This window comes from Carcharodon carcharias, chromosome 9 (assembly GCF_017639515.1).
Source record: "Carcharodon carcharias isolate sCarCar2 chromosome 9, sCarCar2.pri, whole genome shotgun sequence".
Classification (NCBI taxonomy): Eukaryota; Metazoa; Chordata; class Chondrichthyes; order Lamniformes; family Lamnidae; genus Carcharodon; species Carcharodon carcharias.
In genome coordinates this window covers 82,381,598-82,395,994 of record NC_054475.1, presented here as the reverse complement: position 1 = coordinate 82,395,994, position 14,397 = coordinate 82,381,598, and the positions used below count along the sequence as shown (strand labels likewise).

The window sequence follows — 14,397 nt, the reverse complement described above, 5'->3', positions numbered from 1 at the left end:
AAAATCAGAATATGATCAGGCAGAGTCAACGTGGTTTTGTGAAAGGGAAATTGTGTTTATCTAATTTATTAGAGTTTTTTGAGGAAGTAACAAACAAGGTGGATAAACAGGACCCTGCAGATGTGGTGTACCTGGATTTTCATAAGGCATTTGATAAGCTAAGGGCACATGGTGTAGGGGGTAACATACTATCATGGATAAAGGATTGCTTAGCTAATGGCAAGCAGAGAGTAGGAATAAATGGGTCTTTTTCAGGTTGGCAAGCTGTAATATTTGGCATGCCACAGGGATCAGTGCTGCATTAAACTATTTACAATCTATATCAATGACTTGGATGGCAGGACAGAGAGTGTGTATGAAAAGCAGTATATTATTTAAATGACAGATTGCAGAACTCGGTGGTACAGAGGCATCAGGGTGTCCTGGTACATGAAGCAAATAAAGTCAATATGCATGTACAGGAAGTGATTAGGAAGGCAAATGGAATTTTGTCATTTATTGCAAGGGGAATAGAATATAAAGGTAGGGAAGTTTTACTGAAGCTGTACAGGGCCTTGGTGAGACCACTTCTGCAGTATTGTGTATAGCTTTGGTCTCTCATTTAAATGGGGATATAATTGCATTCAAAATGGTTCAGAAAATGCTCAGTCAACTCATTCCTAGATGAAGAAAGTTGAACAGGTTGGGCCTATACCCATTGGAGTTTAGAAGAATCAGAGATGATTTTATTGAAATGTATAAGATCCTGAGGCAACTTGACAGGGCGGATACCGGGAGGATTTTTCCTCTTGTGGGGGAGACAAGAACTAGAATAAGAGGTCTCCTTTTAGTATGGAGATGAGGAGAATTTTTTTTCTCTCAAGAGGGCGGTTAGTCTGTGAAATTCTCTTCCCAGTAAGTAGTGGAGTATGGTCTCTGAATTTATTCAAGCCTGAGTTAGACGAATTTTTGATAGACAAGAGTGTCAAGGGTTATGGGGGGCAGACAGGAAAATGGAGCGGAGACCACAACCAGAACAGCCAATGGCTTATTGAATGGCAAAGCAGCCTTGAAGGGCTGAATAATCTACTCGTGCTCCTAAGTCTTATGTTCCTATTCATTCTCACCACTGTTGTAGAAGCAATGTATACCATATACAAGATGCACTACAGTAACTCACCAATCCTCCTTCAACAGCATCTTCCATATCTGTGACCTCTACCATTTGGAAGGACAAGGTCAGCAGATGCATTGGAACACCACCACCTGAAAGCTCCCCTCCAAGCCACTCACCCTGGGAAACATATCACCGTTCCTTCACTGTCACTGGATCAAAATCCTGGAACTCCTGCCCCAAAAGCATGGTGGGTGTATCTTGCACCAGATAAACTTAACTGTTCAAGAATGTGGCTCTCAAGGGCAATTAGGGATGGGCAACAAATTGGCTTTGCCAGCGATGCCCCTGAATGAATAAAAAAAGACAGAGGATGTTAAGACTCTGGGTAATAACCAATAGGTTGAAGCCTCTTGTGGGGCTTGCTCACTTTTAAAGGCAATTTCTTGAGGGCTCTGGTGGTGGAAAGGGTTGTAGAATTGCCACCTCCAATTAGTTGTGTCTCATCATGTGACCTCCAATCCTCATGCACCCCTCTTCTCCTTGATCACCAACATGTCTGTCCTAGCAAAGTACTGTTTCCTTGCTCCAGTTGGAAAGCCAACAGATTCTTTATTAACTAATTGGATGAGTCACGACTGTCAAACAGCCTTCTTTTCTGACCTCAGATATGTTTTAATGCCCTTATGATTGTTCTCCTGGTAACTGTGTGGGAGATTAATCTTTATTCCTTGGATGCTCCAAGAAGTTATGGGAAGATTGCTAACCACAAAGGATAGGGGATAGAGGAGAGTGGAGGTGAACACATGTGGACCTGAGTGACTCTTCTCGTCCAGATTACGTACATTTCAAAAACTGTGTAAGAGTGAAGGCCACTCTGGTCTATCAGACTGCAGCTTGAATACTCCCTCCAGGGATAAATGACTAAAAGCTTGGTGAAACCCAAAGTAGTGTAACAGTAAGTGTGCAGTGGTTAAATGAACTGTTTTGAGGTGTTGTGTGTGTGGTGTGCAGTGCTGGGGGAGAAAGCTCTCTATATTTGGTTCAGCAAGGGACTGAAAAGGCACAGTGAGTCCTCAAACATCCCTTTCATCTCCAGGATCTGTGTTCGAATTTTGTCCATAATAATAACCAACAATAACGTGCACTCACATAGCCTCTGCAACAACAACTTATATCTATATAGCACCTTTAAAGTAATTAAATGATCCAAGGCACTTCACAGGAGCATTCTAAAACAAAATGTGATACTGAGCCATGTAAGAAGATATTAGGTTAGATAATGAAAAACTTGGGGTAACAATTTTCCAGTTTTGCCAGCGGCAAACTGACTTTTGGCAGCTCTCCAAATGTTTCTGTCCCTCTCATGACGATGCTCGCCACTGGCAGGACTGAGAAATCCCTCCCTTGGTCAAAATCAGAGGTTTTAAGAAAGGTGTTAAATGAGGAAAGAGAAGCAGAGACAATGGAGTGAAACAATTAAAAATTGGGAATACTAAATGGGCCAGAATTACATGAGCCCAGGTATCTTGGTGAGTTGTGGAGTAGGAGCAGATTACAGAGAGAGAGAAGTGAAGCCTTTGAGGGGTCTGAAATCAAGTAAGGAGAAGAATTTTAAAATTGGCCGAAAATACTCATTCCAATTACTATAGGGTCTGCGGAGTTATAAAATGCAGATTAATGCTGTGTTCATTTACAGGAGTGTCATGTCTGTGTGGAGTGAGCTGTGGCTCTGTGCTCGTTTTCCTTTCTCTAAATCTGAAGGTGACAGGTTTGAGGTCCACTCCAGACAGTCACTGTAAGTGGGTCTCTGAATACTGGATGAGATCTGGTAGGGTACTTGAGTCTAATTGGAGTGGAATAATAATCCTTCCTCCCCCCACCACCCTCCCAAATGTATCTAGCAGGCTTCCTGGGAGGGAGTTGTAAATCGAGAAATCTGCTCACGAACGAAAGGTACTGATAGGGGAAAGTGCTAGGCTGTAAAGTCAGTGAAAGAACTGGGTTGTCTCATGCTGTGGGGCACAAAAAATGTCTGAGTGCTGTGCTAGCATTGGGAGTCAGGCGCAGGGGGTGCATTGAGCTTTGCTCTTGCCATGTGGACCCCATAAGGTTCAACTGAGTGGGGTCATCAGCCTGCATTTACAGAGCAAGTTCACACAGACTTATATTTCTATGGATCTTGATTGTCATTCATCCATGAAGCCTGGGCTTGTTTGCAGTCTGGAACACAAAGAGGGCAGATGAAAACATGTTATTAGCTGCTCTCCTTCAGTCTTGTATACCCGAAGGGAGCAGCTAGCTGTAATATAAGAACATAATAAATAGGAGTAGGAGTCGGCCTTTTCACCCTTGGAGCTTGCCCGCCCACTCAACAAGATAATGGTTGACTTTTGACCTCAACTTTACTTTCTCATGTCCCTTGATTCTCTTCTCCAAAAACTAATTGATCTCTGTCTTGAATATACTTAACACTTGAGCAGCCATAGCTTTCTGGGTGTAGAGAATTCTGAATATTCACTGGTCTGAGTGAAGAGATTTCTCCTCATCTCAGTCCTAAATAGCTGATTCCTTATCCTGGAGCAACCAGGGAAAACAGCTTCTCACCATCTACCCTGCGGAGCCCTCTCAGAATCTCATATGCTTCAACAACACAACCAGGCGCCACAAAGACCACATCTCTGGGCTTCGCTACATATTTCTGAGGCTGTGCTAATGAGTCTGTGTCCTTTAACACTCTCATTCTGTTAGTTTAGATCGTTTGCAATAGGTTCAAAAAAATGGACACTCTTCCCTGTTACATCAGGCTGCAAGAATCTCAAAGCTGAAAGAAATCAGAAAACTGCTGGAAGTACACATCCTCCTGATTTCTCAGCCATGGTGTATTTGGTAGCACTCTCACCTCTAAGTCAGACAATTGTTGTTGAAGATAAAAACAAAAAAACTGCGGATGCTGGAAATCCAAAACAAAAACAAAAACAGAATTACCTGGAAAAACTCAGCAGGTCTGGCAGCATCGCCGGAGAAGAAAAGAGTTGACGTTTCGAGTCCTCATGACCCTTCGACAGAACTGTTGAATTGTTGTTGAAGTCCCACTCTAAATGCTTAGGCACAAGGAAGACCGTCAAGTGCAGTAATGAGTGAGTGCTGCACAAGTGCCATCTCCTGGATGAGATGTTCAATCGAGGCACTATCTGCCCACTCAGGCAAGTGTGAAAGATCCCATGGCACCATCTGGAACAACTGGACAATGTTTATCCCTCATCCCAGAAACAGATCATCTAATCATTATCACATCACTGTTAGTGGGAACTTGCTGTGTGCAAATTGGTTGCCACATTTCCTACAACAGTGACTGCACTTCAAAAGTGGCTGTAAAATACGTCGAGATGCTCTGTGCTGTGAAAGGTGCTACACAAATGCAAGTCCTTATTTCTTTAATGAGGCTCGGTGTCAGCTGTTGTCTGATTGAGCTCTTGGATAAGCACATTGGCATGATTTACGGCACTAGAGGCGTTATTTAAATGTAAAGTCTTATTGTTAATGCTTTCTGTGCAGTCAATAAGCCATGAACGGTCTGTGGTGTCGGCCATGGCTTTATTCCTGGAACACGGAATTTCAAACAGAGTGAAGAGCCTCCGTCAGTAATTAATAGCAGCCACGCGGTTTGCTCTATCTGGTCTGGAACATTAAGATCGATGACTCCCAAAACTGTAGCTCAAGAGAATAAATTGAATTGATGAAAGATTTATATACATATATATATATATATAGAAGGTTAGAAAGGAAGGCGCACACTTACCTGACAAGGCACAGCAGTTAAAGCCCTCAGTCCGGGAAATCAGCAAACAGGACAGCGAGAGCAAAAACAGTGGGGGTAGCACTCCTGGCATCTCGCACTTGGTCACCTCCCGCATTCAGCTTGTAGCCACTTTCCTTAGACGGGGTTTGATTCAATCTTTCCCCGATGGGCAGCGGGGTTCACAAGCTCGGCTCAGTCCCCTGTTCGATACCAGCTCTCAGCCTTCGCACTGTTTCCCAACCAGCGGAAGAATGTTTTCAAACATTAGTCATCCAGCACGTCACTGGGGTGTGGGAGGTTTGGAGGTTTTATCTAAACCGCACTCAGCTATTCCTCATTTATTGTTTTGCTTTCAGGCTGTAACGCCCCAGCTCTTTCAACACGCATTGCAAAAACAATCTGCTACTAAATAAGTAAACAAACTTCAAGATCAGTTTTAAAACCAGTAAACTTGGAAATGAATTCAGCTTATCTGAATTGATCTTGTATACCTTAAAGTGGAACTCCAGCATTACTGAGTTTTGCTGGGAGATGAAAATTTTGGACTGGTTTCTCCCTTCTGTGAAAAATTGATAAATCTAACTACGTGTCCAGATATATTAATGGCACCTGGAACCTGGACTTTCCCTCAGAATGCAGCCAAGCCTGCTGTGCACATTTTGAAAACTTTATTCCTAAGACTTATCACTGCCAAGGCTGGTACTTATTGCCCTGAGAAGATGGCAGTGGGGTTTTTTTCTTGAAGTCGTTTGATACAGAAGAAGCTGCCCAGAGGTTGTTCATAGTCAGCCAAGTTGAATGCGGGATTAGAGTCAAATAGGTGTCAGGCCAGGTTAAGGACTGCAGGTTTCCTTCCCAAAAGGACTTACATGAACATGTCTTTTTCTGGTACATTGTTGCGGCAGCTCCCTGATCACTCTTTTTGAGACCAGCTCTTTCTTTCCAGTCTTATTCAAAACTCAATTCAAATTCTCAAATTGGAAATTGAATTCACATGTTCTGGGTTACTAGTCCAGCATTACATCACCATACCCGCCACCCCACTCCACCCAGCTTAACCAGATAACACTGCCTGTCACTCCACTGGGCTGATGAAGGCCAGAGTCGGTGATTCTCCTGTGAGAATTCTAAAGACCCACAACAACAACTTGAAAGTGCTACAAGAAGCCAAACCCAGGAACCTGAACGAAAAGAGACGAGCATTTTAAATGAGTTTGGCTTAACCCTGCCTCCAAAAAGCTCACAACTGCATGTAAAAATGAATAGTTTCACAGCCTTTGTAACCGTAGTGAGGTCAAACATTGCTTTACTTATATAGGCACAAACAAAACAATGTAAGTGACTGTCTAAAGGAGAATATTCCAAAGTTGAAGGTATAAAATTGGCCAGGCATCTCTAAAAGGGTCTAGTTGTCTAGTTTCAGGCTTGCTGTGAAGATTCAGATATTCAGATATTGTTTTAGTTAAAATGGGTGCATTCTGATTCTTTTGCACTTGACAATTAATTGATTTTAATTAAAAAAAACAGGAAAGGCAAAGTGACACCGATTTTTGTGACTCTGTCACATGAGCAGGGACACGTTATAAATGAGATTTAAACATTTTTGTTTGTAATTCCTGTTGGAAACCTCATCCCGACTGTGGATCAGGTTTCATAAAAAATCCAAAGACCGCTTGGCCTTTCAGCCCACCCACTAACCAAATGGTTGGACGGGTAGCGAAAAATCCGATTTAATTAATTGGTTAAGGGCATTAATATGCCTTTTAACTGTCGATTGGCTCCCTGCCACCTCTTGCACATGCCTGCTGAGCAAAATATTGCAAGTGTGTGCAATGACATTGGGATGCTCGGCAATGTCATCACACACTATTTTACTCTGTTCAGTCAAGAGAAAAATTCTGCCCTGGGCGTGTGAATTACATGTGAGTTTCATGCAGATTCCTCCTTGCAGAAATAATTCTTATTTGATAGAAGTCTGCATTTCCCATATCAGTCTTATTTACTGATGTTTTGACATTCAATGCACACTGGGTTTGCCAACTGGAATGCACTGCCTGGGAGAGTGGTGGAAGCGGGTTGCCTCACATCCTTTAAAAAAGTACTTGGATGAGCACTTGGCATGTCATAACATTCAAGGCTATGGGCCAAGGTGCTGGTAAATGGGATTAGGTAGGTAGGTCAGGTGTTTCTCATGTGTCAGTGCAGACTTGATGGGCCGAAGGACCTCTTCTGCACTGTGTGATTCTGTGATTCTGGAACTAAATGTATTCCTGGAGATTTCATGGCATGACTTGCCCCCATGTTCCATCCATTAATTGGCCAACATATCCATCCTTGTGACATACTGCCTTCCTACACTAATTGGAAAGCAAAAAGACTCATTACCCAATTGGATGATGCTTGATTGTCAGCCAAACAGTCTCTTCCGCACCCCCCCAACCCACCACCACCCCCCCCACCCCCCAATTTTCAATATTTTTAGATCTGGTAAAAGATCTAAAAGAATCCTTTTTAATGTCCTGATAAATTTTCTCCAGGGTTGCACACAGAATTTGATCTTCCATTCCTGGAGATGCCAGGCCAATCCTGGAGGGTTGGCAACCCTACATCAAGCATAAACCAGCCAAGGTAAACAATAATGGCATTCAATGGTATGAAAAGCAGTTGATGGGTGTGACCTGTGATCAAACAGATCCTTGTTTTAGATGTGTCAAAGAGAGATCAAATTACAAAGATGTGGCTTCTCAATGTGGCCTGTTTTAAATATCATGAAAATTGGCCTGAGGTTCCACCATGCAGGATAATTACTTCCTGCAGGCAGCTGATACTCTCATTGCTAAAGACATTGCAGTCATGAAAATTAAAACAAGCATTCTCCCCTTTTGAATAAACCCTCAGCCATGCTTTCATTATCTGCAGACTCAATGATTCCAACGGTCTCGTGGTCAGCGTCCCATTTCCTATCTACAAAAAACTAAAGCGGCAGTTCTCAATCTTTTGGCTTCCCATATTATAAAAAAAACCTACAGAGGCCTCTGTAACACTGAGTATTTTTGTTGCATAAAAATCAAATGTACAATGAAGCATATTTATTATTTGCATCATTTTACTTTATATGAAATTTGTTGCTGGCTTTCAGCAACAATACTGTCAAAAGATGGAAGATCTTCGACATGACATACGTTATGGTCAGTGTTCACCCTACCTCAGTACTTTGTTTTCATTGCTGTAATCACTGAAAATACAGCTTCACATAAATAGATTTTATGAAATGCACCAACATTTTCAATGTTGCAGAAGAAGCAGTGCTGTGCTCGGTTGCACCATAGACAACATGATCTTGCTCACGTGATGTCCGTACACTTGCACATTCCTGCAGGGGTTCACGGGATGGCACTTAGGAGTGCGAGTCCAGCTGGCTTTATTTTTTCCTTCCAATAGATGTTGGAGGAACTCCTACTGCCATTTGACACAGGCCAAGTGAGCTCAGCCCAGGGATCTGCAGGCCACTCCTGTTGTTGTATCACATTAGTGCATTTACCCAGCAATTCATCAATGGTGGCCTAGGGGTTTACAATATAACAGAATGGAATCATAGAATGATTACAACACAGAAGGAGCCATTCAGCCCATCGTGTGTGTGGTGACTTTCTGCAAGAGAAAATCAGCTGGTCCCATTCCCATAGCCCCGTATTTTTTTTTTCTCTTCAGGAAATTATCCAATTTCTTTTCGGGAGTCATAATGAAATCTGCCTCCACCATACTCTCAGGCAGTGCATTTCAGATCATAATGACTCACTGTGGGAAAGGTTGTTCCTCATATGTTCTTTTGCCAAACACCTTATATCATTGTCCTCTGGTTCTCAACACTCCCAGCAATAGGAACAGTTTCTCTCTAGCTATTCCATATGAACATACAAACATACGAATTAGGAACAGGAGCAGGCCACTTGGCCCCTTGATCCTGCTCTGCCTTTCAATAAGATCATGGCTGGTCTGAATGTAACTTCAACCCCACATTCCTGCCTACCCCCAATAATCTTTCATCCCCTTGTTAATCGTGACTCCATCTGGCTCTGCCTTAAAAATATTCAAAGACTCTGCTTCCACCACCTTTTGAGGAAGAGAGATCCAAATAACCACAACCCTCTGAGAGAAAAACATTTCTCCTCATCTCTGTCTTAAACGAGTGGCCCCTTATTTTTAAACAGTGACCTCCTAGTTCCTTCATGATTTTGAACACCTCTATCAAATCTCCTGCCAATCCTCTCTAGGAGAACAACCCCAGCTTCTCCAATCTATCCACACAATTGAAGTCCCTCATCCCGGACCTCTGCATTTTTTGGAAACCTCATCCATGGGTGGGATGAGGTTTCCAAAAGAAAATAACAATAAAATAAGTTTTAAAAATTAATTAATATGTCCCTGCTCATGTGACAGAGTCACATGAGGGGACATGTTTCATTACATTTTTAATTTCTTCATTTTAAAAAAAAAATCCTTCCTCTCCCTGAAGCAGCTCTGTGCCTCAGGGAGGTTATGCAGCACTCACCCGTGCGCATGCGTGGAGTTCGCACTCAGCCCGCTTGCCCTCTTCCCCTGGTCCGCACAGGCAGTATTCAGCGCTGCTGCTCGCGTTCCATGCTGGGCAGGCCTTAACTGGCCCGCTAGTGTGAAGTTGTGATCCAGTCCCGATTGCGGGCAGCAGTCGGCTTCCCAACCACCCCACCTGCCAAGGGCAAAATTCTGCCCAGTATTCCAGTTGTGGCCAAAATAGTATGTTATAAAGTTTCATAATCATTTCCTTGTTTTTGTTATCTCTGCCTTTATATGTATGTAAAGCTTAGGGTCCCCAGAGAGTCTCAACCTTTCCTGCCACCTTCAATTTTTCTGCACATATACCCCAGGTCACTCTGCTCTTTCCTCTTTCACCCTCCTTAGAATTGTCCTTTTTATTTGATATTGCTCTCCTTGTTCTTCCCACCAAGAACTATCACTTCACAATTCTCTGCATTAAGTTTCATATATTGATGGGTGTGTCCATTCCATCAGAGTGCTTATGTCCTCTTGCGGTCAATCTTCCTCATGGTTCTCAAAACTTCCAAGTTTTCTGTCATCTGCAGATTTTGAAATTGTGCCCTTTACACCCAAGTCTAGGGGCTGAATTATATCGGAGGGCGGACTTCTTGCCACTACCCCCCACCCCCACCACACCCCCAGCCCCCACCCCTGGAAGGAAAGTTGGCCGGTGGCCAACACACCAGAAAGAAGCCCGCACCACAGCCAAAATTTGCTGCTGGAAAGCTAAACTAGCTGAGATTGGGACTCAGTGGGAGGAGACTTGCCAGCCAATCTGATAGCAGATCTAAAAGTGCTGGCAGCACTAGATCATAGTGGACATTGCCAGGACTGCAAGGAGGAACAGGGAGAAGAGTGATGGCTGCTGGAGACAGGTAACCCCCGGACTTTTAGGATGGGGAAGGATCACAGAGCCCACAAAGAGGGGAGGGGGGTGGAGGGCTGGATTCTGGAGGAATGAAGGCAAGTGGGGTGGGATGGGGCAGGTAACATCTTGGGGGGGGTGCCCCTGATGCGATATTTCCTGAATGATGTGGCCCCCCCTTCCTTCCCACCCTTTTTCAACCTGTGAAAACCAATCAAATCAAAGGCGTTTTTATGGATTTTGATTTTCAAATAAGGCTATATATCCTGTATAAAAGCAAAATATGCGGATGCTGAAAATCTAGAACAAAAACAAAAATACCTGGAAAAACTCAGCAGGTCTGACCGCATCTGCAGAGAGGAACACAGTTAATGTTTTGAGTCCAAATGACTCTTCATCAGAACTAAAGAAAAATAAAAAAGAGGTGAAATATAAGCTGGTTTAAGGGGGCGGTGGGGTGGGACAGCTAGAGCTAATATCACTACCACGTCAACACCTCTTTGTCCCTTTGTCTATGACATCTTTTGGCAATCTCCGTCTATCACTGACCCTCTCTCCAGCTCTACCGGTCCCCCCTCCCCCCCCACCACTTAAACCAGCTTATATTTCACCTCTTTTCTATTTTTCCTTAGTTCTGATGAAGAGTCATTCGGACTTGAAACGTTAACTATATATCCTGTAATTACTTTTGGTGGATCTTTTGAAACATTCTTGTGGATCCCTAGGGGCCACAGACCCTAGGTTGGGAATCCCCGAATGAACTTGAGTTCATTCAGAACTCTGATGCCTGTATTCTAATTCGTGCCAAGTCCTATTCACTAATCACCCTCTGCTTGCTGATCCACATCGGCTCCCAGTCCAGCAAAACCTTGATTTTAAAATTCTCTTCCCTCTGTTTAAATCCCAGCATAGTCATGCCATTCCCTATCTCTGTACCCTCCTCCAGTTCCACAGCTTCCTGAGATCTCTGCACTCCTCCAGTGTTGGCCTCTTGGTCATCCCTGATTTTTCTCGCTCCATCATTACTGTTTTCAGCTGGCTAGCTTCCGAGCTCTGGTACTGTTTTGCCAAGCATGTCTGTCTTTCCACTCTGACCTTCTCCATTAAAACACTCCTTAAAACCTGCTCTTGTAATGACAATATTTATATGGCTGGTCTAATCAAGTTTCTGGTCAATGTTAATTCCCAAGATGATGATGGTGGGGGATTCACTGAGGTGATTAGGCTTTTTCTTATTGGAGGTGGCCATTCCCTGGATGTGAGACATGAATGTTATTTGATACTTATCAGTCAAAGTCTGGATGCTTTCCAGCTCTTGCTCCATGTGGGCATGGAGTGCTTCATTAATTGTAGCATTGTGAAGAAGCTCACTGTACAATCATCAGCAAAAATACCCACTTCTAGCCTTATGATGGAAGGAAGATCAATGGTTTACCTTCTGACTCCATCATCTACAAAGCACAAATTAATTCAGTGAGACCAGTTGGCTCACGGTGGACAAGCGTTTGGGAGCGGTTGATGAGAAATCCATAGAAACTTGGTTTGAGAGTGTGGTGTGTCTGATCACAGTTCATCCATTTACATGGGCTATATATTTACTGTGAACATTAGTGTATAAAATAGGTTTTGTATCATGTCACTATGAATTTATATATATATTTGTAAAGGTTGAGGTGAAGGAGTAGTGTAATAAAGTTCATCTTTTCTTGTTCGATAAATGTTTTATTCTTTTGTTAAACGTTCATCAGCTGACTCCGGTGACTCTGTGCAGTTACCACCCTCCACGTTTCTAAACAAAACATAAAAGTTAGGATCCATCAAGCCAGGTTCCACACTGGGATCTGACTTGTCCAGTAGTAACATCAGCTGGAATCATAACAGTAGGGTAGGAGGTGAGTAGCGTAGCAGCTGCATAGGATGGCAGCTGGGTAGAGTGGTAGATGGATAGGGTGTCAGTTGGGTAGGGTGGTAGTTGAGTGAGGAGGCAGGTGGGTAGGGTGGGAGGTGGGTAGGATGGCAGCTGGATGGAATGATAGGTGGGTGAGGTGGATAAGGTGGGTAGTCAGGTCAGGAGTGAGGGTATTGTCAGGTCAGGGGCTAGTCAGGTCTGGTTGTGGGGGAGGGTAAATTGGGGTTCAGGGGTCAGCTGTCTTATGAACAGGTAATAATGGGACTAGACCATAAAGCTGATGGAGGGTGGTCAGGTTGGGTAGGGTGGGAGTTGAGAGGTTGAGGGAGGAATCAAAGATATCAGTTCTATAGTTGCCCAGGAGTTAGACAGAGAGGGAGGAGTAGGACTGTAATTGGCCCGACTGGATTTGTCCTGCTTTTTGTGGAAAGGATTTATCTGAACAATTTTGCACATTGTCGGGTAGATGCCAGTTTTGTTGCTGTACTGAAAGATCCTGGCTAGGGCCATGGCTAGTTCTGGAGAGAAAGGTGATCAGCTGTGCAGGCTATAAGCAGGGATGGGTGTTGGAGGAGTATGGGACTTTGGCTGATAGTCATTCTTACTGAGTCATGCCTATGGTCTGCTTCAATGGTCTGTGGGACAACTCTCCCAGCGCGGTACCAGCGTATGGACGATAGTGAGTATTTTGTTGGGTCAACTTGGCTGGATAGTCTTCATTTGATGCCAAGGTGATAACTGGACAGTCTGCTGGTTTTATTTTTCTAACATATTACAGCAATTTAATACAACTAAGTGGCTTCGTAGATCGCTTGAGAGAGCATTTACGAGTCAACCACACTGAAGTGGGAGAGGAGTTACATGTAGGCCAGGCCAGGTAGGGATGACAGTTTTCCTGCCTAAAGGACATTAGTGAACCCGCTGGATTTTTACAATTCAACAGCTTTTGTGGGGAGTTGGTGATGTAGAGGTAATATCATTGGGCTGGTAATCCAGAGGCCCAGGCTAATGTTCTGGGGACGCAGGTTCAAATCCCACCACAGCAGCTGGTGGAATTTAAATTCTGGTAATAAATCTGGAATATAAAGCTAGTCTTAGTAATGGTGACCATGAAACTATCATCAATTGTTCTAAAACCCATCTGGTTCACTAATATCCTTTAGGGAAGGAAATCTGCTTTCCTTACCTGGCCTGGCCTACATGTGATCCAGACCCAAAGCAATGTGGTTGACTTTTAACCTCCCACTGAAATGGCCTACCAAATCAGTTATTTCAAGGGCAATTGTGGACGGGCAACAATAGCTGGCCTTGCCAGTGACACCCACAACCTATGAAATAAAAAAAAATCACTTTTACCGATACCACCTTCTTATTCCAGATACATTATTCAGAATTCAAATTCTAAAGCTGCACACTGCTTGATCTCTCATGCAACAGTAACTCACCAAGGCTCTTTTGACAGCACCTTCCAAATCTGTGACCTCCAACACCTAGACAGACAAGGGCAGCAGATGCATCAGAACACTATTACATCCAAGCCACTCACCATCCTGACTTGGAAACATATCGCTGTTCCTTCACCGTCACCGGGTCAAAATCCTGTAACTCCCTCCCTAACAGCACTGTTGGTGTACCTACACCACATGTACTGCAGTGGTTCAAGAAGGATGCCCACCACTGCCTTCCCAAGGGGCAATTAGGTATGGGCAATAAATGCTGGCCTAGCCAGCGATGACCATATCCTGTGAAAGAATTTTTTTTTTAAATTCTCTGGATTCGTGGTCCAGTAATATAACCACTTCACTACCATTCCATTGATATGAGAAAGTATTGTGTGAAGCTGGCACACCAATGCTCTTGAATACTCTGCTGGCAATCCTCATGACCCGTTCATCAATGGAGCAGCTGGAAGTAGAGCCTGGTTCTCGATTCCTTTAACAGTGTAAACTAAACCCAGCATGAGAGGAAACAGCTGTGGCTGACATGGCTGAGGACCCCGAAGAATCCCATGGTTGTCTCTGGAGCAGCAAGCCTATTTGAGCATGAGTTGTCCATTGCCACAGGCAGGAGACGTGCTTTGCATTCAGTGTTGGTATGGATCAGGCTGTGCAATATCCGGTCTGCTGATCAACATGAAACCTGGTGATGGC

The 14,397-nt window shown here is 43.7% G+C and overlaps 1 protein-coding gene across 1 annotated transcript in view; it reads right to left on the bottom strand.

Moving 5' to 3' along the window:
- The window catches only part of LOC121281861 (interleukin-13 receptor subunit alpha-1-like), a 47,128-nt gene extending 41,966 nt beyond the window's left edge, over positions 1-5,162 (bottom strand). Inside the window, exon 1 of the mRNA XM_041194944.1 lies at positions 4,896-5,162. Within this exon, the coding sequence (XP_041050878.1) occupies positions 4,896-5,010 (115 nt within the window). The 5' untranslated portion in view covers positions 5,011-5,162. The remainder of the gene's footprint in view (positions 1-4,895) is intronic.
- Between the last annotated feature and the right edge of the window lie 9,235 nt (positions 5,163-14,397).